General features: G+C 35.5%; 1 protein-coding gene across 2 annotated transcripts in view; it reads right to left on the reverse strand.

Moving 5' to 3' along the window:
- Positions 1-6768: 6768 nt before the first annotated feature.
- Positions 6769-25511, reverse strand: part of LOC131168086 (probable plastid-lipid-associated protein 13, chloroplastic) — a 54929-nt gene continuing 36186 nt past the window's right edge. The window contains exons 6-7 of one of the 2 annotated variants that reach the window (XM_058127287.1): positions 9875-9927; positions 6769-7964 (exon numbers count right to left, since the gene is read on the reverse strand). In XM_058127287.1, the coding sequence (XP_057983270.1) occupies positions 7869-7964; positions 9875-9927 (149 nt within the window). In that variant the 3' untranslated portion in view covers positions 6769-7868. Of the gene's footprint in view, positions 7965-9874; positions 9928-21178; positions 21220-25511 lie in introns of those variants that run through there. The other variant, XM_058127288.1, reaches the window with a different exon arrangement.

Genomic DNA, 25511 nt, shown 5'->3' on the forward strand with positions numbered 1-25511 from the left:
ACCCATTAACCCGGTAAATCCAACCCATCCTCTCTCTCTCTCTCTCGGCTGACACCTGACAGCAATATATTCGATATTTGACCCATTAACCCGGTAAATCCAACCCATCCTCTCTCTCTCTCTCTCTCTCTCCTGAATTGTTCTGTATGACATGCTTGAGATGGACATATTACATATATAAGAAGGGATATGCCCCAAATGTTACATTATGTTTTCAAGATAAGCTCTCTCTCTCTCTCTCTCTCTCTCTCTCTCTCTCCTGAATTGTTCTGAATGACATGCCTGAGAAGGACATATATACTTAAATGGATTAATATATATATCTTAAATGGATTAGTATATACATATCTTAAATGGATTAATATATATATACTTATTGTTTATATATAGTTCTAAAATTATTCTCTTTAAGCATAAGGTAACCCGGGTTTAGTGTTGGATATTAAAATTAGTTTTGACTTTGGCACGGGCTGAAGTCAACATTTTTGGCATATACGTATTCACAAATTGCAATATTTATTCATTTCTTGGGAGGGCGGTGTACACATATATATTAAATGAAGTTACCATTTCATATTAAAATTTATTTGGGGTGAACCGTGCGTATGTCCATTCTCACACTCCAAGAGTTTCAATATTATCGTTATACTATTAAACATGTTTAACTCAATTAATCATATCTATCGATGTAGTTAATTATATTTATAAAACAAAAAACAAATAAGAGGGCCAAGAGTAGGGGTGTGCAAATAATTGGTTTGGCCAAATTCAATTAATTAACTGAATTTTTTGATTAACACTAATCCCTAATCAAACCGATCGAATTAGTTGTTGTAACCGGGCCGTACTGGCCCGACCGAATTTGATTGAATAAATTTAAAATTAATTATAAAAACAAAATATGATTGCAAATTTTGTTTCTAGTTTACCAATTTTAACTTAAATAATAAAAGGGTTTGTTGATAAAAGGGATATTTTAAGATTTAACATATATCATATATTAATATTACTAATTTATATTTAATTATTAATTAATTAGTAATTCAGGTAATTCGGTTCACTAAATTAAAGATTCCCCATACTTGAATCGAAAACCAAATACTCGAAATCATCCAAATCTGGAATCGAACCAAACCAAACCTATATATTAACTGAACCGAACCAAATGAACTCAATCGGTTAATTTGGTTAAACCCGAATTATGCTGACTCCTAGCCAAGAGTGATATTTTGTAAGAACCCTTCAATATGTTTACGTCATGAATATACGGAAGATGAAAAAGATAGAAAATATATTTCTTCTCGAGTCTTATGTTTCTCGTAGTAGTTCCTCTTCTTTAAATAAAATTAGGATATTGTTAAGTTAGCTATATAGAATGGTTATCGAAAGTAGGGATCTAATATTTAGAAAATTAAAAATATTTAGGAATTCATGAGAAATTTTAAAATTAGGGTCAATTTGGATCAAAAATTTGCTTGGAGAAAGGAAAGTAAAGGGAAATACGAAGGAAAATTATTTTCCAATATACTTTCTCTTTATATCAAATACCATTAAAAATGAAAAATTATTCTAATTTAGGTAAACATTTAGAAAAATCAAATGTTAAGAATGAGTGAAATTTTGTCCATTGATTTGGTATATTTTTTATTTTCTTTCTCACATTCCTTGATACCCAAACATGAAAAAGTGAAATCCTTGTCATTTTCCTTTCATTTTCCTAATATTTTTCAAGTTCCAAATGGACCATAAAGGAGATTCATAAGATTTCAATGGTCTATTTGGATCAAGGATTTTCCTTGGGAAAAGGAAAGAAAAGTAAAATAGGGAGGAAACTCATTTTCCATGTTATTTTCCTTCTATATCAAAGTTAAAAATAAAAGTTTTTTTTTTATAAGATTAAAAATTAACAAAAAAAACTAAATAGTAATGATGCATAAAATCAAATTTTAGTTCATGAATTTGGTAAATTTTTAGTTTCTTGCTTCTTTTTTTTTTTTTTTTTCTTCAATACTCAAATATAAAAAAATGGATTCCTTGATATTTTTCTTTCATTTTCCTAATATTTTTCGAACTCCAAAAGAATACAAAGAATATTTGCGGGTTTTTTTTTTTGGGAAGCTCTCTTCGATTAGTCAATTACAAATTTAGATAATTTCTCATTAGAGTAGCCACGTGCTATGTTGCGTAATAGGAGCTTTTCTATGTTGGAAAAAGTATATGCCCTGAAAATTAATTGCAAGCTCAACACGCCAAAGCAAATCAATTCGTGTTTGGATGAGATCAAATAGCTCATTTTTGCTGACTAAAAGCAGGCAACTGTTTGGTAAGACAGAAAGTATGTGTAGGTTGGGGCTCATAGCTTTTCTCTTAGGAGAGAATGAAAGTATATATATGAGAACTTATTCTTAAAATCTAGGTGTTAAAGAAGAGAAAGTTAAGATAATCTTATACTGACTTTGGAACTACTCATAGAAACGATGTGGAACTAGACGGATATTAATACTCTCCCTCGAACCCACAGGAGAAATGAGGCGACAATAAGTCCAGCCCACGGAAGAGCTAAGCAGTTCAATGCCCAACTCTAATACCCAGTTAGAGAACTCATCCTCAAAACCTAAGTGTTAAGGAGAGAGAGTTAAGAGAATCTTATACTGATTTTGGAACTACTCACAAAATGATGTGGGACTTGACGGACATTAATACATGTTATTGAATCACAAATTTTCTTGGTTGGGTTAGGCTGGGTTGCATTAATTTAGAGCCTGTGAGAGCAAATATATATAAAACCCAAAAGTGGTGAATGAATTATAAACCCATTTGTTTGAACTTTAACTATATTTTAGAAAAATATTTACTTGACCTGAATAGCTTCTGATCGAATAATTGTTAAATCTAAAGTGATAAGATATTAGAGTGTTTGATGGTAATTTTTAATTTTTTTTAAATTACCTGATTGAGTAAATGAAAATTTTAAATATATATTTTTAAATTTTATCCTTTATAATAATGAAAAAGACAGAAAAATAGCCCAAGAGGTTAAAATTAAAATAATAAGTTTTATTTTTATCTCATATTAACTTATATTATTTTTATTTATAATTATTAATTGAATATATGACAAGAAAATATTATTTACATTAAAAATTAGAAACTTCAATTCATGTAAGGGTTGATTACAGTTTATGAAATAATTATGTTTTCATTAGTTGAGAAGGTTAAAATTGAAAAATAGATATTGGATATTCAATAGTTAAAATAATTCAGTTTTCAGATTCAATAATCCATTCAAGTTAAATTCAAGGTTCATGATATCATATTTGAATTTAGTATTGAACACTTAACATCTAATTTGCCAAATGCACCTTTGGTATGAAATTCAGGAAGCCAATCTTGTTTAATAATCCTCTTAATTTATGCTGAATCAGAGATTATTATGACTAAATAGTAATTCTCCCAATGCGATTCAACAAAATTATTTTACCGGTGGATTCATCGAGTGTCCAAAGGGTCTCAGACACCATCACTTCGAAAAAAAAAAAATCTACAAGCTCTAAACATTTTTGCTCCTAAAAATGGTAATTCATTCTAATTTATTCATGAGACACTTCTCCATATCTCACAAATTCTATCTTACATAGCACATACATAAAAGTTCAATACTCAAAATTTAAAAAACGATTCTAATTATATTCAAAACTCGATTAACATACTCGAATTTACATTAACCATTCCACACTTAATTCTTAATCTTATAGAGCAAATTGACAAAAAATAGAAATCAAGAAAAGGACCCTGTTTGGAATCAATGGCTCGTTTTTACTTTTGTTTTCGTGTTTTTTGAAAGCTAAAAGCGTCATATGAACATGATTATTCATAGTTCTTATATTATAAACATGTTTCTTAAAATCCTCAAACCATTATTTATAGTTCTTCTATTATAAACACGTTTCTTAAAACCCTCAAACCTAAATTTTAATTATCTTATAGAGATCAATAATTTGTGCAAGCTAGCCAACTAAGCTATAGGGACGTAGAATACCCAAAATGGAGGAGACGCAACGAAGTCTTACTTTACGTGTTGAAAATTGCTCACCCCTATGGCTATTAAATACCGAGAGAAGCTATAATTTTAGCCTTTTAGGGCCTATATGATTTGTTTTTGAACTCTTTTTTTTAATAACTTTTTTGTCAAGGTAATGTAAGAAAACGCATGGCTATATTGCGTTTGGTTGTTGCGAGTTTTTAAGTATTGTGGTACGAATTGAGAATTATATATTTTTTTTTATTCTAATGTCTACAATTTATTTCTGTATATTATTGTGTATATATATATATTTTTATAAAAAAAAAAACAACAAAAAGTTTTAAATGAAAAATAATTAAAATAAAATATTTATGTGAATTTAAAATAAAAAGTTTTTAAAATATCCCTAAATTCTATAAAAACTTGAAAAATAGAAAAAAAAAATCCAAAAAAACTATTTCTAATACTTTTGAACCTTCATATATAATTATAATTTGTTATTTCAATAACATTTTAATTAATTAAGGCTTAAGTTGTATTTTCAAATTAATAATAGATTTTATAAAGTTTAATAGTTGTGCAATTAAATTGCTTAAAACTCGAGGATGAAAATTTTTGAGTATATATTCAATTCAATTTTTACTTTTATTTGGCTTGTTAGAATATAATTAAATATATCACTAATTTTAAAATTTTTAGTTTCTATTTTAGATTCTAGCTTCTATTTATAATTTTCTTCATCCAAATTTTGATAGTAGTACAAAATGATTCTATAATTTTCCAAATTGTGAAGCAAGAAATGATACCGAACACAAAAAATAGTAATTCTCCCCTTAGCAAGGATACAGGAAACACGATCTACAAGTATATTCATATAACACATGTATATATTAAGCTATCAAAATTACTCAATTAGAGAACATCTGGTTCACAGAATGTCTATCCCTAAGAACAAGAAATGAATTTTATAGTTTATATACTCAAATAACAAAGTAAAAAATTTTATGATTCCATAACAAGAAAAAATTATTCTCAAATTTCGGTATAAAATATATATATATATATATATATATATATATATATATATATATATATATATATGTGTGTGTGTGTGTCTTTCCTATTCCATGTTGGTTGTTTATTCCAATATTTTTCATTACGTTTCTCATTTTTGTAATATTAAGAAAATTAAAAAAGAAAATAAAAATATACCAAATTAATGACTATCCCTAAGAACAAGATAATTACAACAGATGAATTTGATAGTTTACAGTCACACGTGATCAAATAATAAATTAAAAAATTTTATGATTCGGTAACAAGAAAAAATAAGAAAAAAATATTCTTAAATTTCAGCATAAAAATATATAGTTCTTACCTATTCCATATTGGTTGGAATAACATGAAATAATAATAATAATTCTAATATTTTTCATTACATTCCTCACTTTTGGTTATCAAGAAAAATAAATAAATAAATAAAAATACACCAAGTTAATGACTATAAATATGATTTTACACATCATTTACATTTAATTTTTTAAAAATTGTAACCATATTAAAACAAATTTCATTTTTCATAGTATTTGGCATAAGAGAAAAATATAATGAAAAATAAACTTCTTTCTTATTTTCGTTTCCTTTCCTTTCCTTTCCTTTTCCTTTTCCTTTTCCTTTTCCTAATCAAAATCCTTGACCCAAATTCGTCCTTAGAAAACATCCCCAAAAAATTTAAAGGGAGGCAATAAAAAATTGAGGGAGGAGGGAATTGGTGCAGGCAATTACGAGAGATTTGGGGTAATAGTAGCTTGCCATGTCTTAATGGAGTAGTGTGCTGAGATGTTTCCCTGGGATGTTGGTTGTTTGGGGATGGCCCATCCAGATTTCAGGGAATTTGAATTCCAATTACTGTCAGAGCTTAGAAGAACCCCAATGCATTGGATGAGAGAAAAAAAAAATGGTAAACAATGGAAACTAGAATCTCATGTTTGGTTGGGATTTTCAAAACACCCCCATCCCCTCCCTTTCCCAGTTTATTTAAAAGCAATGCTATACATAGAGTGATGTTTGGTCAGACTTCAGAAAATGCTTTGTCTATTTCCTCAACTGATGGTCCGTCCATTCGTTCTTTTTAAAGGGCCCCACAAGAGTGAGAAAACAGAGATTGCCCACATGGGAGGACGACCCAAACAAGGACTTTTCCACTAACCCCAAAAAAGCTTTTCTGTTTAGGCTTAAGGCCCTGGAAACCCAAAAATGTTTTTATCTTTTCAACCAAGTTACGCTCGAGATCATGAATTTTGAACTATTAAAAAAAAAAAAAAAAAAGCCTGCGTTTATAGTTTCAAATTTTAAATTTAAATTTTAAGTAAATTTATACAAATTTTAATATAATTTTATATAATTATTATCCAAATCTGATTACAAATTCATATTTAAAATATCCCCGGTAAAAATAATTTAAAATCAAATTAAAAATTTTGATTTAATAAATCACCTTCCTTTCACTTTTAGCAATCTTCATCTTTTTTTCAGTATTTTTTTTATATAGAGAACTATGAAATATCCCTCCTCACCAAACAAGCCTCACATGGGTTTTCAAACAGAATGTTCTTTCCATTTTCTTAAGAACCCACGAGGGTAAAGTAAAAATATCCCAATAAGAAAAACACCAAAGTTCTATCCGAAGTCAGAAGATAGTCCCCCTTGGCAGGTAGACCAATATATATAGGAAGCAATAAAAATAAACAAATAAACACATGTGAAGTGTATTTCCTTCTTGTTTCTTTAGAACTTCCTTCCCTGAAAAGCCCTAATTATTTACTTACATATATTGTATGTTACATTCATATTCCAAACACAAATGTAAATGGGAGAATACAAAACACAACCTGCCACCTTCACAGATTGAGCCTAACCGTGAAGCCTACCCGCTACCCTACCTTTCCCTCACTACCCCCATAATTTTTACCTGCTCCAGGTCTCCAACGGCTTCAACTCACGGTCGTCAGACTTCGATTTTACCCTCTCTTTTTTTTTTTAACAGTTTCTCTGTGTGAATGAGTTTGTCGAGCCCTCGTATCATTCGTAGAGATGAGAGAAAATAAGAAAACAAGGAGAAAACGAGCAAATTTTGGGTGATTTAAATCACCATGTCAACAAGTGGTTTGTCTCAGATCACTCTTATTTTAACACATATACATGTGGGACTCGCATTTTGACCAAGCTGCCATAAATAACTCCAAGAAAAAAAAAAGAACAATTAGGTCCCCCGGGAGGACCAACATCCGCCCATAACCAGAATGCAAGATCTCTAGCCCAGAACTCAAACTCAGAGTTTACAAATTAACACAAGTGAATACAGAAACTATTTGCAGGTATATGCACACGTGGGATTTTTATAAATCCGAGCATCGAGACATCACTGGCTCTCCCATCAAATGAAAGCACACTAAAGAGTGAGCATCACATGGTACGGCTCACATATAATCTGATGGATTAGTGTTTTCATTGGATGGGAGGACTACATTAGTCCTCCTGGAAGACCTAGTTTTTCTCCAAAAAATAATAATAGGTCTCACATGTTCATGAGTTAAAATAAAGTGCTCCAGACTACCCATTGTGCTAACATCGTGATCTAGAATTACCCAAAAAATTTATCCCGAGAACAAAGAAAAGGGAAAGAAGGTAAAGCAAAGGAGCAAAGCCCCTAATGCACCTTTTTGCCCCATTTTTTTTTGAGAGAGAGAGAGAGAGGGAGATTATACATATAAATAAAAATGCATCAATATCAAAAAGTAAAAATGGGAGAAGATCGTTCCCATGCATGGAAAAGGAAGAATATCTAGCTTTCATACTCTGTACTGATCTCAGCCATGAGAGAGGGAGCAGGATCCAACCTTGTGAGGACTTCAGGAACTCCAACAGTGTCCCTTATTATCTAAATAATCAAAGCAGTGGCAGAAGTTAGAATATGATGATGGCCAGTGGCCACAGCTTATGCCTTTTAGGTAGCCATTCCTACATAGCTATGTTGCAGGATAAGCTAATAGGGTGCCTGTGGTGAATGCATGCATGCAGCTTGCATACAGTGCATCTGTAACTTATGCCCCTTGACATGTTTAATTAACACCAGAGCCGCAAGGCACAAAACCATTTGCCTTCTATGCCGCCTGGACAGCACAAACTCACCAAAGGCTAAAAAATCAGTCTACTTCTTTTTTTTATTATTTGTTGGTGGGGGAAGGGAGTGGCAATTGGCATCATAACGGGATGCAATCTGTGGTTTTGAGCAGTAAACTCTTGTTTCGTTAAATAAAATTGTCGAAATTGTAAATCTGGTGTCATTTTTCACAATAAAGATATCACATAAAGTGAAAAAGAAGCAACTATAAATAATAGCCGACCAAGAAAAATAAAGGGCATGCACAGTTGCAAAGACCAAAATTATTGCATTAGAAAATCTTGCATGTTCAAAATTCTCCAAGGAGAAAGCTGACAAGGCAAGCAGGGTAGCATGGTTACAGCCTTCCTATATTTAAGAATTAAAACTACTATTTCCACCCAAGAGGATCACTGGAAAATAGAAGACATGATAAGTTTCGTAAGGGCATCTTTGTTTCGCAGAATTGGGTTTCGCAGGACTGAATAAAATTGGATTAGACACATAGTTATCCAGCTCATGCTCAAGGCTATCCAGCTCATGTTTAGCCCGCCATGGTAAGGACATGAGTTAAAAATTATTTCTTATTTTCATTTTTTTTTAATTTTACATCTACAAAACCTTAACCTTAGTTCTTTTTTTGTGTTGGTTGGGGGAGGGGAACACCGGCAAACATTGAGCATTTTTTGGGTAACAAGGTGGATTGGGTATGATACAAAGGACCAAAACAGCAGATTTTTTTTAAAGAAACTGGATTGATGTCGCTGTAATTTCTGCAGCAGAGGAAATTAGCCCAGTTTGTAACTCGCGCAAACAAGAAAAACAAGGCATATTGTATGCTTAGGTTTTTATCTATTGAATGAACCTTAGATTTCATAATAGAGCACTCCTATGCCCAAAGGATACAACAAGGAATGAAACATCATATTTATTTGAAGCAACCACAAAAGGGTGGTTTCGATTCCCCCAGAACAGGAAATTAGCCCTTTTGTAGCAATGCACAACAAAGAAAAACAAGTGCAACAATAAGTAACATGAAATTGAACCCAAAATATGCTCTACACTAACAAGAGGAAGACCAAATGGAATGGAAGAAACCAAGAAGAAAGGAGAGGCAAGGAAACACAAAAGATCCTTGTAACTGAACCCCAGAATCTGTAGGATAAAGCTTTTCGGCCGATTGATTAGCAGAGACTGTCTTTGCTTTTTCACTGCTTCCATTTAAGTGATGAATCAGTGCATTAAAATATGATGAAAGTGATGAAACAATTCATTTCCCTGTGTACCGACTCCCCCACCCCCCACTAAAAAACAGAACCCAAGAAAAACAAGGGAGAGAACAAAACATTAAAAAAAAAAAAAAAAAGAGGGGTTCTTTAGGCCACAGCTATTGTTACTTGCATTTTGTGTTGATTACAGCTGACTGCTTTGAGAACGCTATTTAAAGAAATGCCCCATACAGTTTTTCTTTCATGATTTAGTATTTTCAGCATATCTGCTTTTCCATCAACTTCAGCAGGGTTTTTTTTTTTTTCTTTATGAAAGGTAGAAGTGCAATTTATTAAACAGTAAAGAGAAGAATATACAACTTCAGCAGCAATATTGGCCAGAAAATAGACACAACATTTCAAATGCATAAAAGTTATTCCATATTGATGACACTAAAATTATGTTTGGGAGAAACTTACAAGTATCTCATCATCAAGATAGGAAATCATGAAGAGTCGCTGGAAAGTCCCACCTGAAGGCATAAAAAAAGGTAGAATTCAGCCTGGATTCATAACAGAACTGTATATTCTATAAATAAATAAGCATACATATAGAGATAGAGGGAGGGGAAGATAAGAAGGTATAGTGAGAGAAGGAGGTCTACACGTCACAAAATAATGTACCATAAGAAACAACACTACAAAAATAAACTCCTACAGAGGCTGGAGATCACTAATGGATCCATTAAAGGAGTAGCCTTATCATAGTGTATTGATCTTACGTGGGATAGCACAACATCCAAATGTCTTGAGTAGGAGATAACTCATTACTTCAATATGGTTACAGCATCGCAAAATTGCAGACTTGCAGGGGAGGTAAAAAGTAAATAGCAAATGTCATTGACAATCCCGAGGTCTATCAAACACTCTCTCCCTTGAGTATTCTGAAATATCACTAACCTAGTAACCTCCTAGTATAGACCAGGAATCTGGCCATTGAAATGGATAGCATGCTAATGAAGACTGCTTAGGCAACCAACTTGAGGATCCACAATCATTGCTTGCTTACCTTGAAGATTTATTCAGTTGTGGAGATATACAGAGTGACCAAGGGAAATTGTTCCTCTCAAGCTCTGCATCATTCTTTAGGGTTTCTTTCAAACCCTTGATCACCATTGACATGCCAAGGTGTCACGGTCCGACTATTTTCACACCGTTGTGAAAGGGCCGTGCGGCGCTAGCTAAAACACTCTTATTTAACTAGTCAGCCTATCGTTTACCAACATTCATCCATGAAACACTTTCATTAGCATTCAATCAAATGGCAACGGAAACAGTAACCATTCATGTAAGCAGTGGCAAGCAAGCAGTAAACATTGAATCTACGAAATTCATTAGCAACACCTCCGTTGACAATGTGTGTTTAGCGAGGGAGGCAAGTAGGCTAAACACGTTGACAATAGCTAGTGAGTTTTACAATGACTGATGAACACTTACCCTCCCCTAAAGAGCTTTCTAGGTCATTCCCACTCTAGCACTAGGAAACATTAAAGTGACGGAGGAGTCATACTACCTTAATTGGCATACAAAGACATTACTAGCCGAAAATAACCCTACACTAGTATTTATATGATGGAAACTCATCCCAAGCACATGAGATAAGTGGTCACAGGCAAGCATAATGCCCTAAACAAGCTTAGCTCGTGACAGGCATGTGAAGTTGTTAACTCGTGTGCCAAGGCGATAGTAGGAGATAGCCTGTCATGAGATATCTTGTGGCATTTGGTAAATTGACACTCTATGTTGCTATGGAGGGAGCACATAGATGCTGAGTTGTTTATGCGACATGGTCAAAGATGAAGATTGTTGGAGCCATGGCCTTTGACATATATGTCATGTTCCTCATTGACATATGGTGCTAGCTTATGTGTGGGTAAGTCATGGTCAAAGAGAAATCATGCTTGACACAAGGTGTTGACCCACAGGCTATATGCAGTGTCAATGACAAAAGCTACAGTGTTAACTTGTTGACCAAACAAAGCGGTTATTTAACAATTTCTTGGTAGGTGCCGACACACATGCTTGTCAAGAGTATAGCTCAAGGGTTGACATATGCCAATGTTCCTAGCCACATATTTGTAGACATAATCAATTATGCCTTGTTGGCAAATTCTGGTTGCATCAAATAGAACCTAGGCAGTTGGGGTTGTCAAATATTCACCCTAGACAATTAGGGATGTCAACTGTATAAATATGACATATGGGCGGCACAAGACATTAGAGAGAATTCGTTCATGGTGTTCCTGCACATGTCTTGAGTGTGTAATCCTTGTCTTTGGATAAGAATAAGGTTGGAGGTGCTGCTCCTGTAATGTTGTTGCGTTGTTGCCTCTTTTTATGTCATACTTTACTTAAACGCACTTCTTGGATCATAACGAATTTGGATTGTGTGTCATTTGATTAACCAAGTGAGACGTGGTTTCATCACTACGTCAAGGTAGTACAATGTGAGTGTTTAACCAACGGATTGGTTGAACTACACCAACATGTAGATTTCAAGGTTGCTGTAGAAGTCAAGATATCGACCTTGCTAAGTGACATGAAGACCCTAACTAAAACCGTGAATGGGAGACTTGGTTCCATAGATGGTGTGGTCATTCTTATGAAGAGATCCATCTCCTCAAGTTCTAGTGGGAGTGAGGCTTCTTATAAGGTTTGAGTCCCTGAACCTTACAACCGTGGACACAAATGGAATTGTAGGAGACGAAGGGCGAAAATCTCTCTTTCGCATCCATTGTAACAATAGACGGCTTGGTTGATTTCATTAATCAATGCTAAGATCGAGGGTTCCAAGGCCAAGCCAAAGAAATACAAGGACAAAGGCAAAGCCAAGGAAGAGAAGGAGAAGAAAAAGGATATGTAGGATAAACCAAAGCATGAACGCCGCAATCAGAATAAAGGAAACGATCCTTCCCAAAATTCCCAAAAATTTGGTTGTTTCATCTATACCAGTCCTCACTAAGCCCATATCTGTCCAAAATGGAGAAATTAAATGCTTTGGTAGCCTCAAACTCGAAAGATATTGATTCAGATGATGATGGAACATTGCATGTCAACCCACAACAGTTGTTGACTGCTATCACTACTACGAGGCCCCTCAATCATAAAGGTCTAATGTATGTCCGAGTGAAGATCAGTGGCATTGAAATTGATGCTATGGTAGACTCAGGGCCCGCCCATAAGGAAGTGACAAAGTATGGCAACTCACTCAGGATTCAAGTTGGGTCAAGGATGTAAATTCAAAAGCAAGAATCATTCAAGGAATGGTGACTACTACCCTAACTACGGGTTTATGGGAAGGGCAATGCAGCCTAATGATAATGCCTCTAGATGATTTCCATGTCATCCTTGGTACAGAGTTCTTTGTGAAGGTTAAAGTGATATCCATCTTGTTGGAATACTAATTTCTAATGAGAAGGAATCTTGCTTTGTCCTTGCAGTATACAAGGATCCAAGCAAGAAATTCGGAGAGAGGAAGGTTGGCGTTATATCAACCATGCAATTGAATGATGAATTGAGGAAAGGGGAGTCCACATTCTTGGCCACCATAACAAATGGTGGAAGTCCCTGATGTGATTTAAGATCTTTTGGGGGAATTCTCTAATGTCACGCCCACAAAATTTCCAAAATCTCTTGAACCAACACGTGCAACTAACAATCAAATAGAATTGATGTCTGGTGCTAAATCTCTTGCACAAGCCCTATACAAAATGAGACCCTTGGAGTTGGCTAAGTTGAGGAAACAATTGGACAAGTTGCTAAGTGCATGACTCATCCAACTCTCCAAGGCTCCTTATGGTGCTCCAGTGTTATTCCAGAAAAAACGAGATAAGTCTCTGCAAATGTGTTTTATCAAGCCTTGAACAAGATTACGATCAAGAACAAGTGTCCTCTTCCCAATTTTGAAGTGTTCTTTCATTGATTGTCCAAAGCTTTATATTTCACAAAGCTAGACCTGCAATCAGGGCACTAGTAAGTGAGGATTGAAGGGGAAAATCCAAGATGACTTGTCTAACTAGATATTGCTTTTACGAGTAACTAGTTGTTGTGATTTTTAATTGAGTATAAGATACACACACACTCAGTGGAAGATGTAAACTTGCAACAAATCACTAAGCCTCAACAACACACAACCAATATGAATGAGAAACAACAATTTATCACATAAGAATAAAGCAAATGGCAATCAATATTCACTATAATGTGAAGAAGAACAATACAAATCTTACAAAGTTCTCTATAAACAAAATACATTCAGAAGTACATAAATAGAAGTTTCTAAGAGGTTTCCCTCCAAATACCCAACTACCATAACGTCCAAATTCAAATTTTGAATTTCTCTTCGCGGCACAGTAGACACTCGTCGATGAGTACAAGGATTCGTCGACGATACGAAGGAGACCACTCGTCGACGTGTCCATACACTCATCGACGAGTCTTCAATTTTGAGAAATTCTGACTCTCAACATCTACTCGTCGACGAGCTCAAGGCACTCATCGACGAGTGTCTGCTGTGCAACCCCTCCATGTTCTTCTTCCTTCCCTTGTTTATGAAACTCCAAGTATAAGAGTCACACCATAAACAATAATCTCCACCTTGGCGATTATACGCCCCCTTAGGAGAATACTGAAAAACATATGAACTGCTCCACCTTGAACTTGAATCGCCCAATTGGGCTATGTCTCCCTTCTAACACTTGGAGACAAATACCAAGTCCAAGCAATACCGCTTGAACTTACCGATGGCAGCTTTAGCTTCTACCATCAACCCCGACGCAGTTGTAGATTCATCACCCGAAGACTTCACCCTAGGCTTCCAACAAAGCCTTCCAACAACAATAAACAAACACTGTTGCAAGCCTTATATTACCAAAGCCCCCTACATAGTCTTCAACAAATCTCACAACTGACGGTCCACTCTGTTGCCTACTGAAACACCCCATTTACACAATCATGAAGGACCTTTGACATGTCCCGGACATCACAGCCCGTCCTTGGGTACTGAGCGGTAGACATTTCACAATGATTCTCCACAGAACACCCTTGAGAGAGCAAACGAAGTCTCCTTACGGTTCCGTCCACAAAGCCACCATGAGATAATATCAATCTCCTCGCAGCTTTGTCCATGTGAATCAACAAACCACTTGGTCGTACCCAAACACATTCATGTCAAAACCTTCCAACAGAGTTTCCAACTGATTAAAGCTTCGATAAAAGCATTTTCAGCCAATAACATGTCATTCATACACAACAGACATATCACTCCACTGCATCTTATCACCCATATTAGAAGCCTCACCACCTCACACACCTGAGTGGTGGTCTGATAGTGCACATGAGCTTATCGTGATTCTACGGGTTTCCCGAGCTGAAACTCCCTGCAATATGACCAATGTCATCTCTGCCCTAAGTCTGTTGCTCCACCTGCATCACAAGCTCATTTAATCTGTGATATTGTTAACCTGAGTTAGAACTCCCCGCATTTCTGCCTTAAGTCCCTAACTCCACCTGAATAACACGATTGCTGCTACCGCAGTTTTCTAACATTTCTGTTTCTCTTCCTTTACCTGAGTACGTTGCCCCAAGATGTCATCAACAAAAAGTCATGTCCTCGATCACCCCTTTGTTTGCCACAGGATAACCCAACTTGCACCCTCCTTTCTTAGTGAATAAAGAAAGAGGTACCGTTCGGACAAAACACCAAACCTAGATCCTCCATCTCTAGAATAGTGCACCAGTGGACATCCACTCACAACCGAGTAGTCTACCGCAAAAACATGCCCACAATTCACTTGCAACTTTCCCATCTAGCGATACTTTTGGCGACCGATCATACAAGACGCATCATACTCACTGACTTAATTAAGAAGTACCCTACAAGCTCTGCATATAACCTGCCCTGCTCACAAAACTTCTTGAACAAAACCAGCATACTCAGTCCCCATGTCTAACATAAGGATTTCTCTCCCGATCTTGTTCTCCACCTCAGCCACTGCATGAAGTACACCAAGACCTTTCGTGATAAACTCACAAAATACATATGTCTCTCCTTTGATGTTATCATCATCGGTTCTCAAACATCTGAATATATGTAGTCACCCATATGCTTCAACTGCATGTACCACGAAGTAACTGATTCCTATTCAACGACTGTATCTCCACCTACAACCGTAACACCTTGCAATACATAGATATTTCCCTCTATCTTTTCTCCTTTCATCACTATTGAATCGCTTCACACACCTTCATTTCTCCTTTTTCAGACTCATAACTATACTCGTTACAGTCTAAAATACCCAATGAAATAACACTCTTTCCTAGACCCTCCACATGCCTTACATCATATATAGTTCTTACAACATCATCATACATTTTTATTTTTATATCTCCAATACCAAGTATTTTGCATGAAATATTATTTCCCATCAGAACATAACCAGTATTGACTAACCTGTAGGTGTCAAACCATTTTCTGTTTGCTAACATATGATAAGAGCATTCGGTATCTAGAATCCAAGAGTCTTCTGTGAGGCACTTCGAACCCAATGAAATACACAGCATATCTCCATCACTGCATTCTGAATCTCTTTCTACTACACACAAAAATTTTGACGAACCTTGCTAATTTTTAGAATTCCCTTTCTTCCACTCTAGACATTCCGGCCTTATGTGCCCAATTTCACTGCACTTAAAGCATTTCACGTCCTTCTTCTTCTTCCCGGACTGCTGCAACCGAGATTTTCCTTGGGACTAACGTCTCCCATGTTCTTGATTACCTTTTACAAAAAGTCCTTCACCATGTGAAGCTTCATTGCTAATCGTCATTCTTTGATGAAAACCAAGCAATGCACTTGTCACTTCTTCCAAATTCAGATTATCTTTGCAATATGTAAGAGTTGTAACCAAATTTTCGTAAGTTTGAGACGTAGGAAGGGAATTTAATAGCATCAATGCTTTATCTTCCTCCTCGAATGTTACATCAACACGTGCCAAATCACTCACAATTTGATTAAAAATGTTGATATGTTGGTTCAAATCCGAACCCTCGACCATCTTAAGTCAATACAATCTTTGCTTAAGAAAAAGTTTATTCGACAAGGATTTAGACATATACCGACTTTCAAGCTTTCGCCACACAACCGCTAGAGAATCATCCTCCATCACATGATAGAGAACTTCATCGGCCAAACACAAGCATATTGTAGAAACGGCCTTTGCTTCCAATTCTCTCCATGCTGCCTCATCCATTCCAACCGGTTGAACACCAAGTAGAGCCTTAGTCATTCCTTGTTGCACAAGAATATCCTTTACTCTCCTCTACCACAAACCAAAGTTTCAGATTCCTTCAAATATGACAACGTCAAATCTTGCAGAAGACGATCCCGATGCCATAACAACAATCGCTCTGATACCAATTTGTTGTGATTTTTAATTGAGTATAGGATACACACACACTCAGCGAAAGATGTAAACTTGCAACAAATCACCAAGCCTCAACAACACAACCAATACGGATGAGAAACAACAATTTATCACATAAGAATAAAGCAAATGGCACTCAATGTTCACTATAATGTGAAGAATAACAACACACTAGTCTTACAAAGTTCTCTATAAACAAAATACATTCAGAAGTACATAAATAGAAGTTTCTCAGAAGTTTCCCTCCAAATATTCAACTACCATAACGTCCAAATTCAAATTTTGAATCTCTCTTCGCGGCCCAGGCGACACTCGTCGACGAGTACAAGGATTCGTCGATGATACGAAGGAGACCACTCGTCGACGTGTCCATACTCTCGTCGACGAGTGCCTGCTGTGCAGCCCCTCCATGTTCTTCTTCCTTCCCTTGTTTATGAAACTCCAAGTATAAGAGCCACACCATAAACAACACTAGTGATGTCATGTGGTTTGACAAAAGCCCCTACTACTTTCTGTTAATGATGAACCAACCCCATATGAATGCTTAGGCCAGCCCCATGTGAATTGTTCACAATAAATTTCTCATTTAAGATCTCATTAAAGATAGGAGTTACTTGTTTTCCCATGCCTTGGTCAACACATTCATGCATCACAACAAATCTCTCATTCAAGATAGAAGTTATTTTTAATAAATTGAGAGTTTATTCTCTCATTAAAGGGATTTTCTTTTTTTATTGGAAGAAAGGAAATTAAAAAGTAGACCTCAAGGTGAGTTAATTTGCACCCTTAATTTGAGGGATAGTTAATTTGATCTAAAAGGGATATTCTTGACCGGGTGCATATTTAGGTGCCTCTGTGGATCTTTGAAAAGTGTGTCAAAGAGTATAACATCTTAAATGCTCTTGTATTCTCTCTTTCCTAATAGTGAAATGCTCTTGCCATCTTTGCCTGTGGCTATAGGCTATAAGTCGAACCACGTAACTTGTATCTATTTCCTCTTTTATTATTCACTTATTTTCTCAATTGTTGTACTTATCAATCCTAACAAGTGATATCAAGGCGAGGTTCCCAATGGCTTCAACGTCATACAACATTGAGAAATTTGATGGTTCCAGTAGCTTTAATCTTTGACAATTCAAAATGCATGTTGTCTCAATCCAAAATGGTTTGGTGAAAGCATTGTTAAGAAAATAGAAAATGCTGAGTACTTTGACAAATGATCAAAGGCGATATGGATGGAAAAGCTTTGACAGCAATCCAGTTACGTCTTTTAGACACTATTCTAAAAGAAGTCCTTTTAGAAAATACCGCAACCAATTTATGGTTTAAATTGGAGTTGTTGTACATGACAAAGTCCCTCACCAATAAATTATATTTGAAGCACGGCTTGTATTTGCCACGAATGATAAAAGGTATGTACAATAAAACCCTCATTGACGAATCCAATTCCATCATTACATATTTGAATTCAATTGATGTCAAAATTGAAAAAGAAGATCAATCCCTTTTATTGTCATGTTCCTTACCCCTATCCTATAAGAATATTAAGAAAACTCCTTATTTGGTAGAGATACCATTTCTTTAGAAAATGTTAAAGCTTCATTATTCTCTAAAGAATTATTCAAAAAACACATTACAGGAAATAATGGTGAAAGACAAGGAGATGTTTTGGTAGCCAGGGGGAGGACCATGGAAAGAAATTCATATCACAGATTCAAATCAAGATCCAGACGTGCAAATAAATTTTTCAATTACTGCAAGAAGAAGAGGCACATCAAGGTTGACTATTACAAGTTGAAGAACAAGAATAAAGATAACAAACAAGGCCAAAATCTAAGAAAAAATGAGAGAGGTTAAAGCAAATGTTTTCCAATAATGACTCTGAAGGTGCTGAATTTGTTCTTTCCATTACTAGCGATGCATGCTTTAAAAATCACTGGGTGATGTATTCAACATGCTCGTTTCATAAGTCCCAATAAAGATTGATTTTTCTCATATGAATCAATCTCTAGTGGGATTGTTTCAATAGGCAACAACACAGCTTGTAAAATTGCTAGGATTGGAAAGGTACGAATCAAAATGTATGATGGTGTTGTGAGAACTCTAATCAAAGATCAGCACATTCCAGATTTGAAGAAGAATTTTGTTTCTCTTGGAGCCCTTGATTCTAAAGGATACAAGTACTCCGCTAAAGGTGGAGTTTTGAAAGACAGCAAAGGTGCCCTTGTTATTCTAAAAGAAAAAAAATTACCTCCTAATTTATAAGTATCACAAGGTGTAATAGTTTCAGGTGTTACTACTGCTTCTCAATCCTCTATGCCAGATTCTAACATTACCAAATTATGGCATGCATATGAGGTTGGGACATACGAGTGAGAAAGAGCTAAATTTTCTAAGCAAAAGAGGTCTTCTTTGTGGACAAAGTATAGGTAAGATGGAACTCTGTAAACACTGAACGTTTGGAAAGCATAAGAGAGTCACTTTCAACACTAGCATCTGCAAAACCAAAGGTACTGTGGACTATGTACATTCTAACCTCTAGGGACCCTCATGTGTTCTTTCTAAAGGTAGAGCTCGATACATGCTTACCTTCATCTATGACCACTCAAGAGAGACCAAGGTGTTCTTTTTGAAGCATAAGAATGAAATGTCCAAATATTTCAAGTAGTGCAAAGCAACAATCGAGAAACAAACTAAAAAGAAGTGACTCAAAACTGATAATGGATTGGAATTTTGCTCACTTAAGCTTGAAGAATTTTGCAAAAATTATGAAGGCATAGTCAGGCATAAGAGGGTTAGACATATAGGACAACAGAATAGGGTAGCTGAGCACATGAACAGAACTCTCTTGGAGAGAGCTCGTTGTATGTTCTCAAACGTTGATTTATCGAGGGATTGGGCAACGGCTATTTCTACTGCTTGCTACTTAATAAATTGTTCTCCAGCCTCAGCTTTAGAGTTTAAGACCCTAGAAGAAGTATGATCTAGTAGATCTATTGATTATTCTAATCTAAAAATTTTTGGGTGTCCTGCCTATGTACATGTTAGTCAAGGGAAATTGGAGCCAAGAGTCAAGAAATGTATTTTTCTTAGTTATGCAACCGAAGTGAAGGGTTATAGAATTTGGTGTCCTGATTCCAAATCAGCCAAGTTTATTATCAGCAGCGATGTTAGTTTTATGAATTGGTAATGCTTAGCCCAAAGGAGGAGGAAGATGCCATTGTAGAAGTTAACCAAGTTAGAATAACATCAAGAAAGTGGAGATAGAAGATGACACTACCCCTTTGCAAGAGACAACTCCTAGTCAGAGTGGCTCAATTAATAACACTAGTGAAGTAGGTTAATTGCATTACCAAACATAGGCCTAGAAGAGAGATCAAAGTACCTTCAAGGTCTATTAATGTTGTCCAATTTTGTCATTCCAGTCCTATTGGCTATGCTTCGGCAAGTGCACAAGAAACTAATGAAACTGGAGAACCCGTAACATACTCAGAAACAATTTCTTGTGTAGATTATGCTAAGTTGTTAGTGGCTACACAAAAGGAGATTGAGTCTTTACACAAGAATCACACTTGGGAATTAATAAAGCCTCCCAAGGGAAAGAAGATTATAGGTTGCAAATGGATCTTCCAAGGGGAAAGAAAGGAAAAAGAAAAAAGGTATTCCAAAAGTTGAAGACACAAGGAATAAGGCATGATTAGTTGCAAAAGGTTATAGTCAAATTGCAGAGTAAATTTTAATGATAATTTCTCCCCTGTTGTTAAACATGCCTTTATACATGTATTGTTATCTCTCACTGCTACGCATGATTTGGCATTGGAACAACTAGATGTTAATACAACTTTTATGCATAGTAAACTTGCGGAAAAGATTTTCATGCGTCAACCTGAAAGTTTTATTATTGATGAAAAAAAAATCATGTTTGTTTATTAAAAGGGTCGTTATACGCATTGAAGCAATCTCCTCATCAGTGGTATAAAAGGTTCAACTCATTCATGTTGGACAATGGTTATTCAAGGAGCAAGTGTGATGGTTGTGTGTACTTCAAGAAACGCAAAGATGATTCTTTTATTTACTTCTTGTTATATGTTAATGACATGTTCTAAAGATAAATCTGAGATCAATGGGTTGAAGGACTAGATTGTCGGGAATTCGAAATAAAAAAATTTAGGAGCAAAAAAAATATATTCTTAGCATGGAAATTCACAAGCATCGAAAGGAAGGGCTATTGTATTTAACACAAAAGAAATATGTCGAAAAAGTTTTAAAGTGTTTTACCATGACAAAGGTCAAACTAGTTAGCACTCCACTTGTTACTCATCTCCAACTTTCAGTTGTTTTGTCTACATAAACAGACATAAAAAAACGATTAGATGTCACATGTTCCTTATTCTATTGCGGTTGGAAGTCTAATGTATGTTATGATTTGTACGCATCCAAACATTTTACATGTCGCTAGTGCTGTGAGCAGGTACATGGCTAACATAAAGAGCATTCAAGCATAAAATATGGATACTTTGATATCTATGAGGTACTTCTGATGCTTGTTTATAATTTGGAAGACATAGGTCCAATGCTATTGGTTATGTTGATTCAGATTTTGTTGGGGATCTGATAAGAAAAGATCCATTACTAGTTATGTGTTCACTCTTGGAGAATATGCAACAAGTTGGAAGGCAAGCCTACAACATGTTGTTGTATTATCCACTATGAAGGCAAAATACATGGCCATAACAGAGACAGCCAAAGAAGCTATTGGGTTGAGGGGTTTGATTGATGAGCTTACATCTTGTTAGAACAAGACTATAGTTCATTTTGACAGTCAAAGTGCTATCCATTTGACTAAGGATCAAATGTTCTATGAAAGAACAAAACATATTGATGTCAGGTATCATTTGTTCGTGATATAATTTCACAAGAAAAAATTATTGTAAAGAAAATAGGTATTTAAAATTCACAAATATGTTAACAAAGTCTCTAGCATCGTTTTCAAGCATTGCTTGGACTTGATGTGAATCTGTGATTCGTGAAATATGCTCGTGGGGGCATAAGATGGAGAAAATGAAAGAAGAAAATAATCATCCATATGTGACAAGAGTGGGGGATTTGTTAATGATGGACCAACCCCATATAAATGTTTCGCAAAAAAATCTCTCATTTAAATTCTCATTCAAGACAAGAGTTACTTGTCTTCCCATGCCTTGGTCAATGCATTCATGCTTCACAATTAATCTCTCATTAAAGATAAGAATTATTCATAATAAATTCAAATTAAAGAGAGGAGTTTTTTTTTTTTTTTTTTTTTTGTATTGGAATAAAGGAAATTAAAGAGTTGACCTCAAGGGGAGTTAATTTGCATCCCTGATTTGAAGAGTTAATTTGATTTGAGTAGGAGTTATTCTTGATCGGGTGTATATATAGGTGCCTTTGTAGGTCCTTGGAAAGTGTGTCAAAGAGTATGATATCTTAAATGCTTTTGTACTCTATCTCTTTCCAAATAGTGAAGTTCTCTTGCCATCTTCACTAGTGGATGTAGGCTATATGCCAAACCACATAAATCTTGTGTTCATTTTCTCGCATTTCTCTTTTATTATTCACTTCTTGTCTCAATGTCATACTTATCAATCCTAAAATTTTTTTGTAATTTAATGAATGATGTCTTCTATCAATTTATAGATCAGTTTGTTGTTATATATTTGGATGACATTGTTGTTTATAATGATTCTATGGAAGATCACATGTAGCATTTAAGGAAGGTGTTTACCCAACTGCAAGAAAACCAATTGAATGCCAAGAAGGAGAAATGTGAATTTTGTCACCAAGTGATGTTCTTGGGACATTAGGTGGGCAAAGGATGGGTGAGAATGGATGAACAAAAGGTAAATGCTATTCTTGACTGACTTGTGCCTTGGAAAGTCGATGAACTACGATTGTTTCTGAGATTGGCTAACTATTACTAGAAATTCATCCAGGGGTACTAAAAAAGAGTTGTCCTATTGAACGATTTGTTAACAAAGGACAAAGAAATGGGCATGGACAGATGAGTGTTAAAATGCCTTTGATGAAATTAAGTTGGTAGTTCGTCGAAACCAATACTACGGTCGCCTATGTTTGATCTACCTTTGTAGGTGCACACTAACACTTTAAACAACGCTACTGGAGGAGTCCTTGCGCAAGAAGGGCATTCTATGGCCTTTAAGAAAGAAAGTTAAACGAGTATAAGACCCAGTACTCCACTCATAAGAAAGAGATGACTACAATAGTGCACCGCAAACATGGAAACACAACTTGTTAGGTATGCAGCTCACAGTGATGAATGATAATGTGGTGAACACAAACTTCAAAATCAAATGAAACTCTCACCAAAGCAAGCTCGTTGATAGGAGTTTCTGGCTTAGTTCAATTTTGACTAGGTGCACAAGCCGGGGATGTAGAATCAAGTGGTTGATGCTTTGTGTCGAAAAGAAGTGAAGGCCAACATTACAGCCCTCACTCAATTGGAATGTAACTTCTTAGATCATATTTGAGATGTTGTAAAGACAAATTATGAATTTGAGAGACTCCAAAAGATAATGCAAGATGGAATTGTGCATCGATATTGGTTAAAGGATGGACTGTTATACACAAACGAAAGTAGGGTATACGTTCCTTCGACTGGAGGATTTAGAAATGAGTATCCAAACGAAGGAAATGACATGATGCATAGTGGGCTGATCATCCGGAAAAGGAAAGGATATCAGCACTGCTAATAAGGTCATACTTTTGGCCTGCGATGGAGTAAGACGTTGAAGCCTATGTCAAGGCATGTCTTGCGTACCAACAAGACAAGTTGAAGAGGCAAAGGGACGCAGGGTTGTTGAAGCCCCCTACTTGTTCCAAAAAGACCATGGAGGAACTTATCCATGGATTTTATCATTTATTGTCAATGGCCATTTTGCTTGGATGGTCCAAACACTAAAATTGAGTCAGGGTTGAACCCCAGTCTCCCCTCTATCTTGTTGATTCAAGGCATTTCTGCCTTCCTTTTTTTGCCATATTTTACCACTCTAGATCATTTGAAGCAGTTCAAAATAGTTAGGAGCAGTCCAAAATAGTTTAAGGCTTCTTACACGAAAATCAAGAAAACCCTATCTTTTAAGGCTTTCTCTTTTTTTCTACTATTTTCTAGCCTTTTAGATTTTTTGGGTATTTTTCTACGCCCCTATTTGCAATTTCCTTCATTTTGGTAAAGAATCAATGCATGACCACACGTTTTTTAAAAAATATATGCTATCGCGTAACCAGGGCAAAATAACATCATTTGGCCCCTATTCGTCGTCTTCTTCCTTGTTCTTTTCTAGCAAGGCGCATTTTTGTCAATGAGGCAAGCCCCTCCTACGTCATTTGACCACCAAGACGTCCCAAAATGAATCCTAGACCTCCCTCTTCTCATTGTCTCTCCCCCCAAACCTCTTTTGGTGCAAAACCAAAGCTAGCAGAGCCAGCTTTGGCCACTTGCGCCCCTGCTCCAACCGGCCACCCCCCTTCTCTTTTATCCCTTTCTTTTCTTTTTTATTATTTATTATTTATTTTGGAGGCCTTTAAAAGCCCCAAAAACAAATTACAAAGGAGGACTCTCTATCTCTCTCTATTCACTCCTCTCTGTCTATACCCCTCCCTCTCAGTGAATGCAAAGCTACGTGTTCATGGTGTAGGTTTAGATTCATGAGAGTGCATGCATTCTTATATGCACAAATGAGTGGGATATACATCTCTATACATGTGTAAATTACAGATGCATGCAAATGGCTAGTGTAGGATGCGTGTGTTTCTTGGCATTTTTATGGATGCAGGAATTTGTGAGCATGATGTGTTGTTTCAGCATGTATGAATATGCATATTTTCATATATGCATTCATATTATGCATGTATGCTTGAGAGATTAAGTTCAAGGGTTCATATATGAGTAAATGGATATGTATTGGTAAATGCATATGAGTGTGTGTTTATAGCCATGAGCGCATTTGTGGGGTTCATTTATATGCAGGTGTTGTGGTGTACAGTACCAAGATGCATGCATGTTGAATAGGCTCAAATATTCATGATATGCATGTGAACTAGGATATATGCATGAAGTGTAGTTCTGCATTGGAATAAATGATTGTGTACGGTGTACATGTATGTATGCATAGATGCTTGTTATGTTGGAACAGATGAATAGAAAAACAGAAAAAATAGAGAAGAAAAATACTGAAAAATGCCACTTTAATTTACTGACTTGATGAAGAAATTACATATATAAAAAGCTACAGTGCTGCAGCACTTTTTGCTAAATTTTGAGATTCTTTTCTATTTTTTCACTACTTAAAATGACAAGGATAAGGCCACTATTTATAGGGCAAATTACATGGGGAATAGATAGGAAATTTTAATATTCTAGGGACTTAACAACTCATTAAATAAACCTAGAAACAAGGCAAAGAATATGACAAGTTCCTAGACTAAATAACTTACTTCTATGCTATTAATGGATGACAGCTATATTCCACTTCGAAAAAACTGAACAAAACTTTGAATAAGAATCACACTGGCTACAACTTGCTGACTAAATAATTTTATTGCTGAATGTTCGGCTGACTGTAAGCTGAGTAGTCTG

The sequence above is a fragment of the Malania oleifera genome, chromosome 11, assembly GCF_029873635.1.
Source record: "Malania oleifera isolate guangnan ecotype guangnan chromosome 11, ASM2987363v1, whole genome shotgun sequence".
NCBI lineage: Eukaryota > Viridiplantae > Streptophyta > Magnoliopsida > Santalales > Ximeniaceae > Malania > Malania oleifera.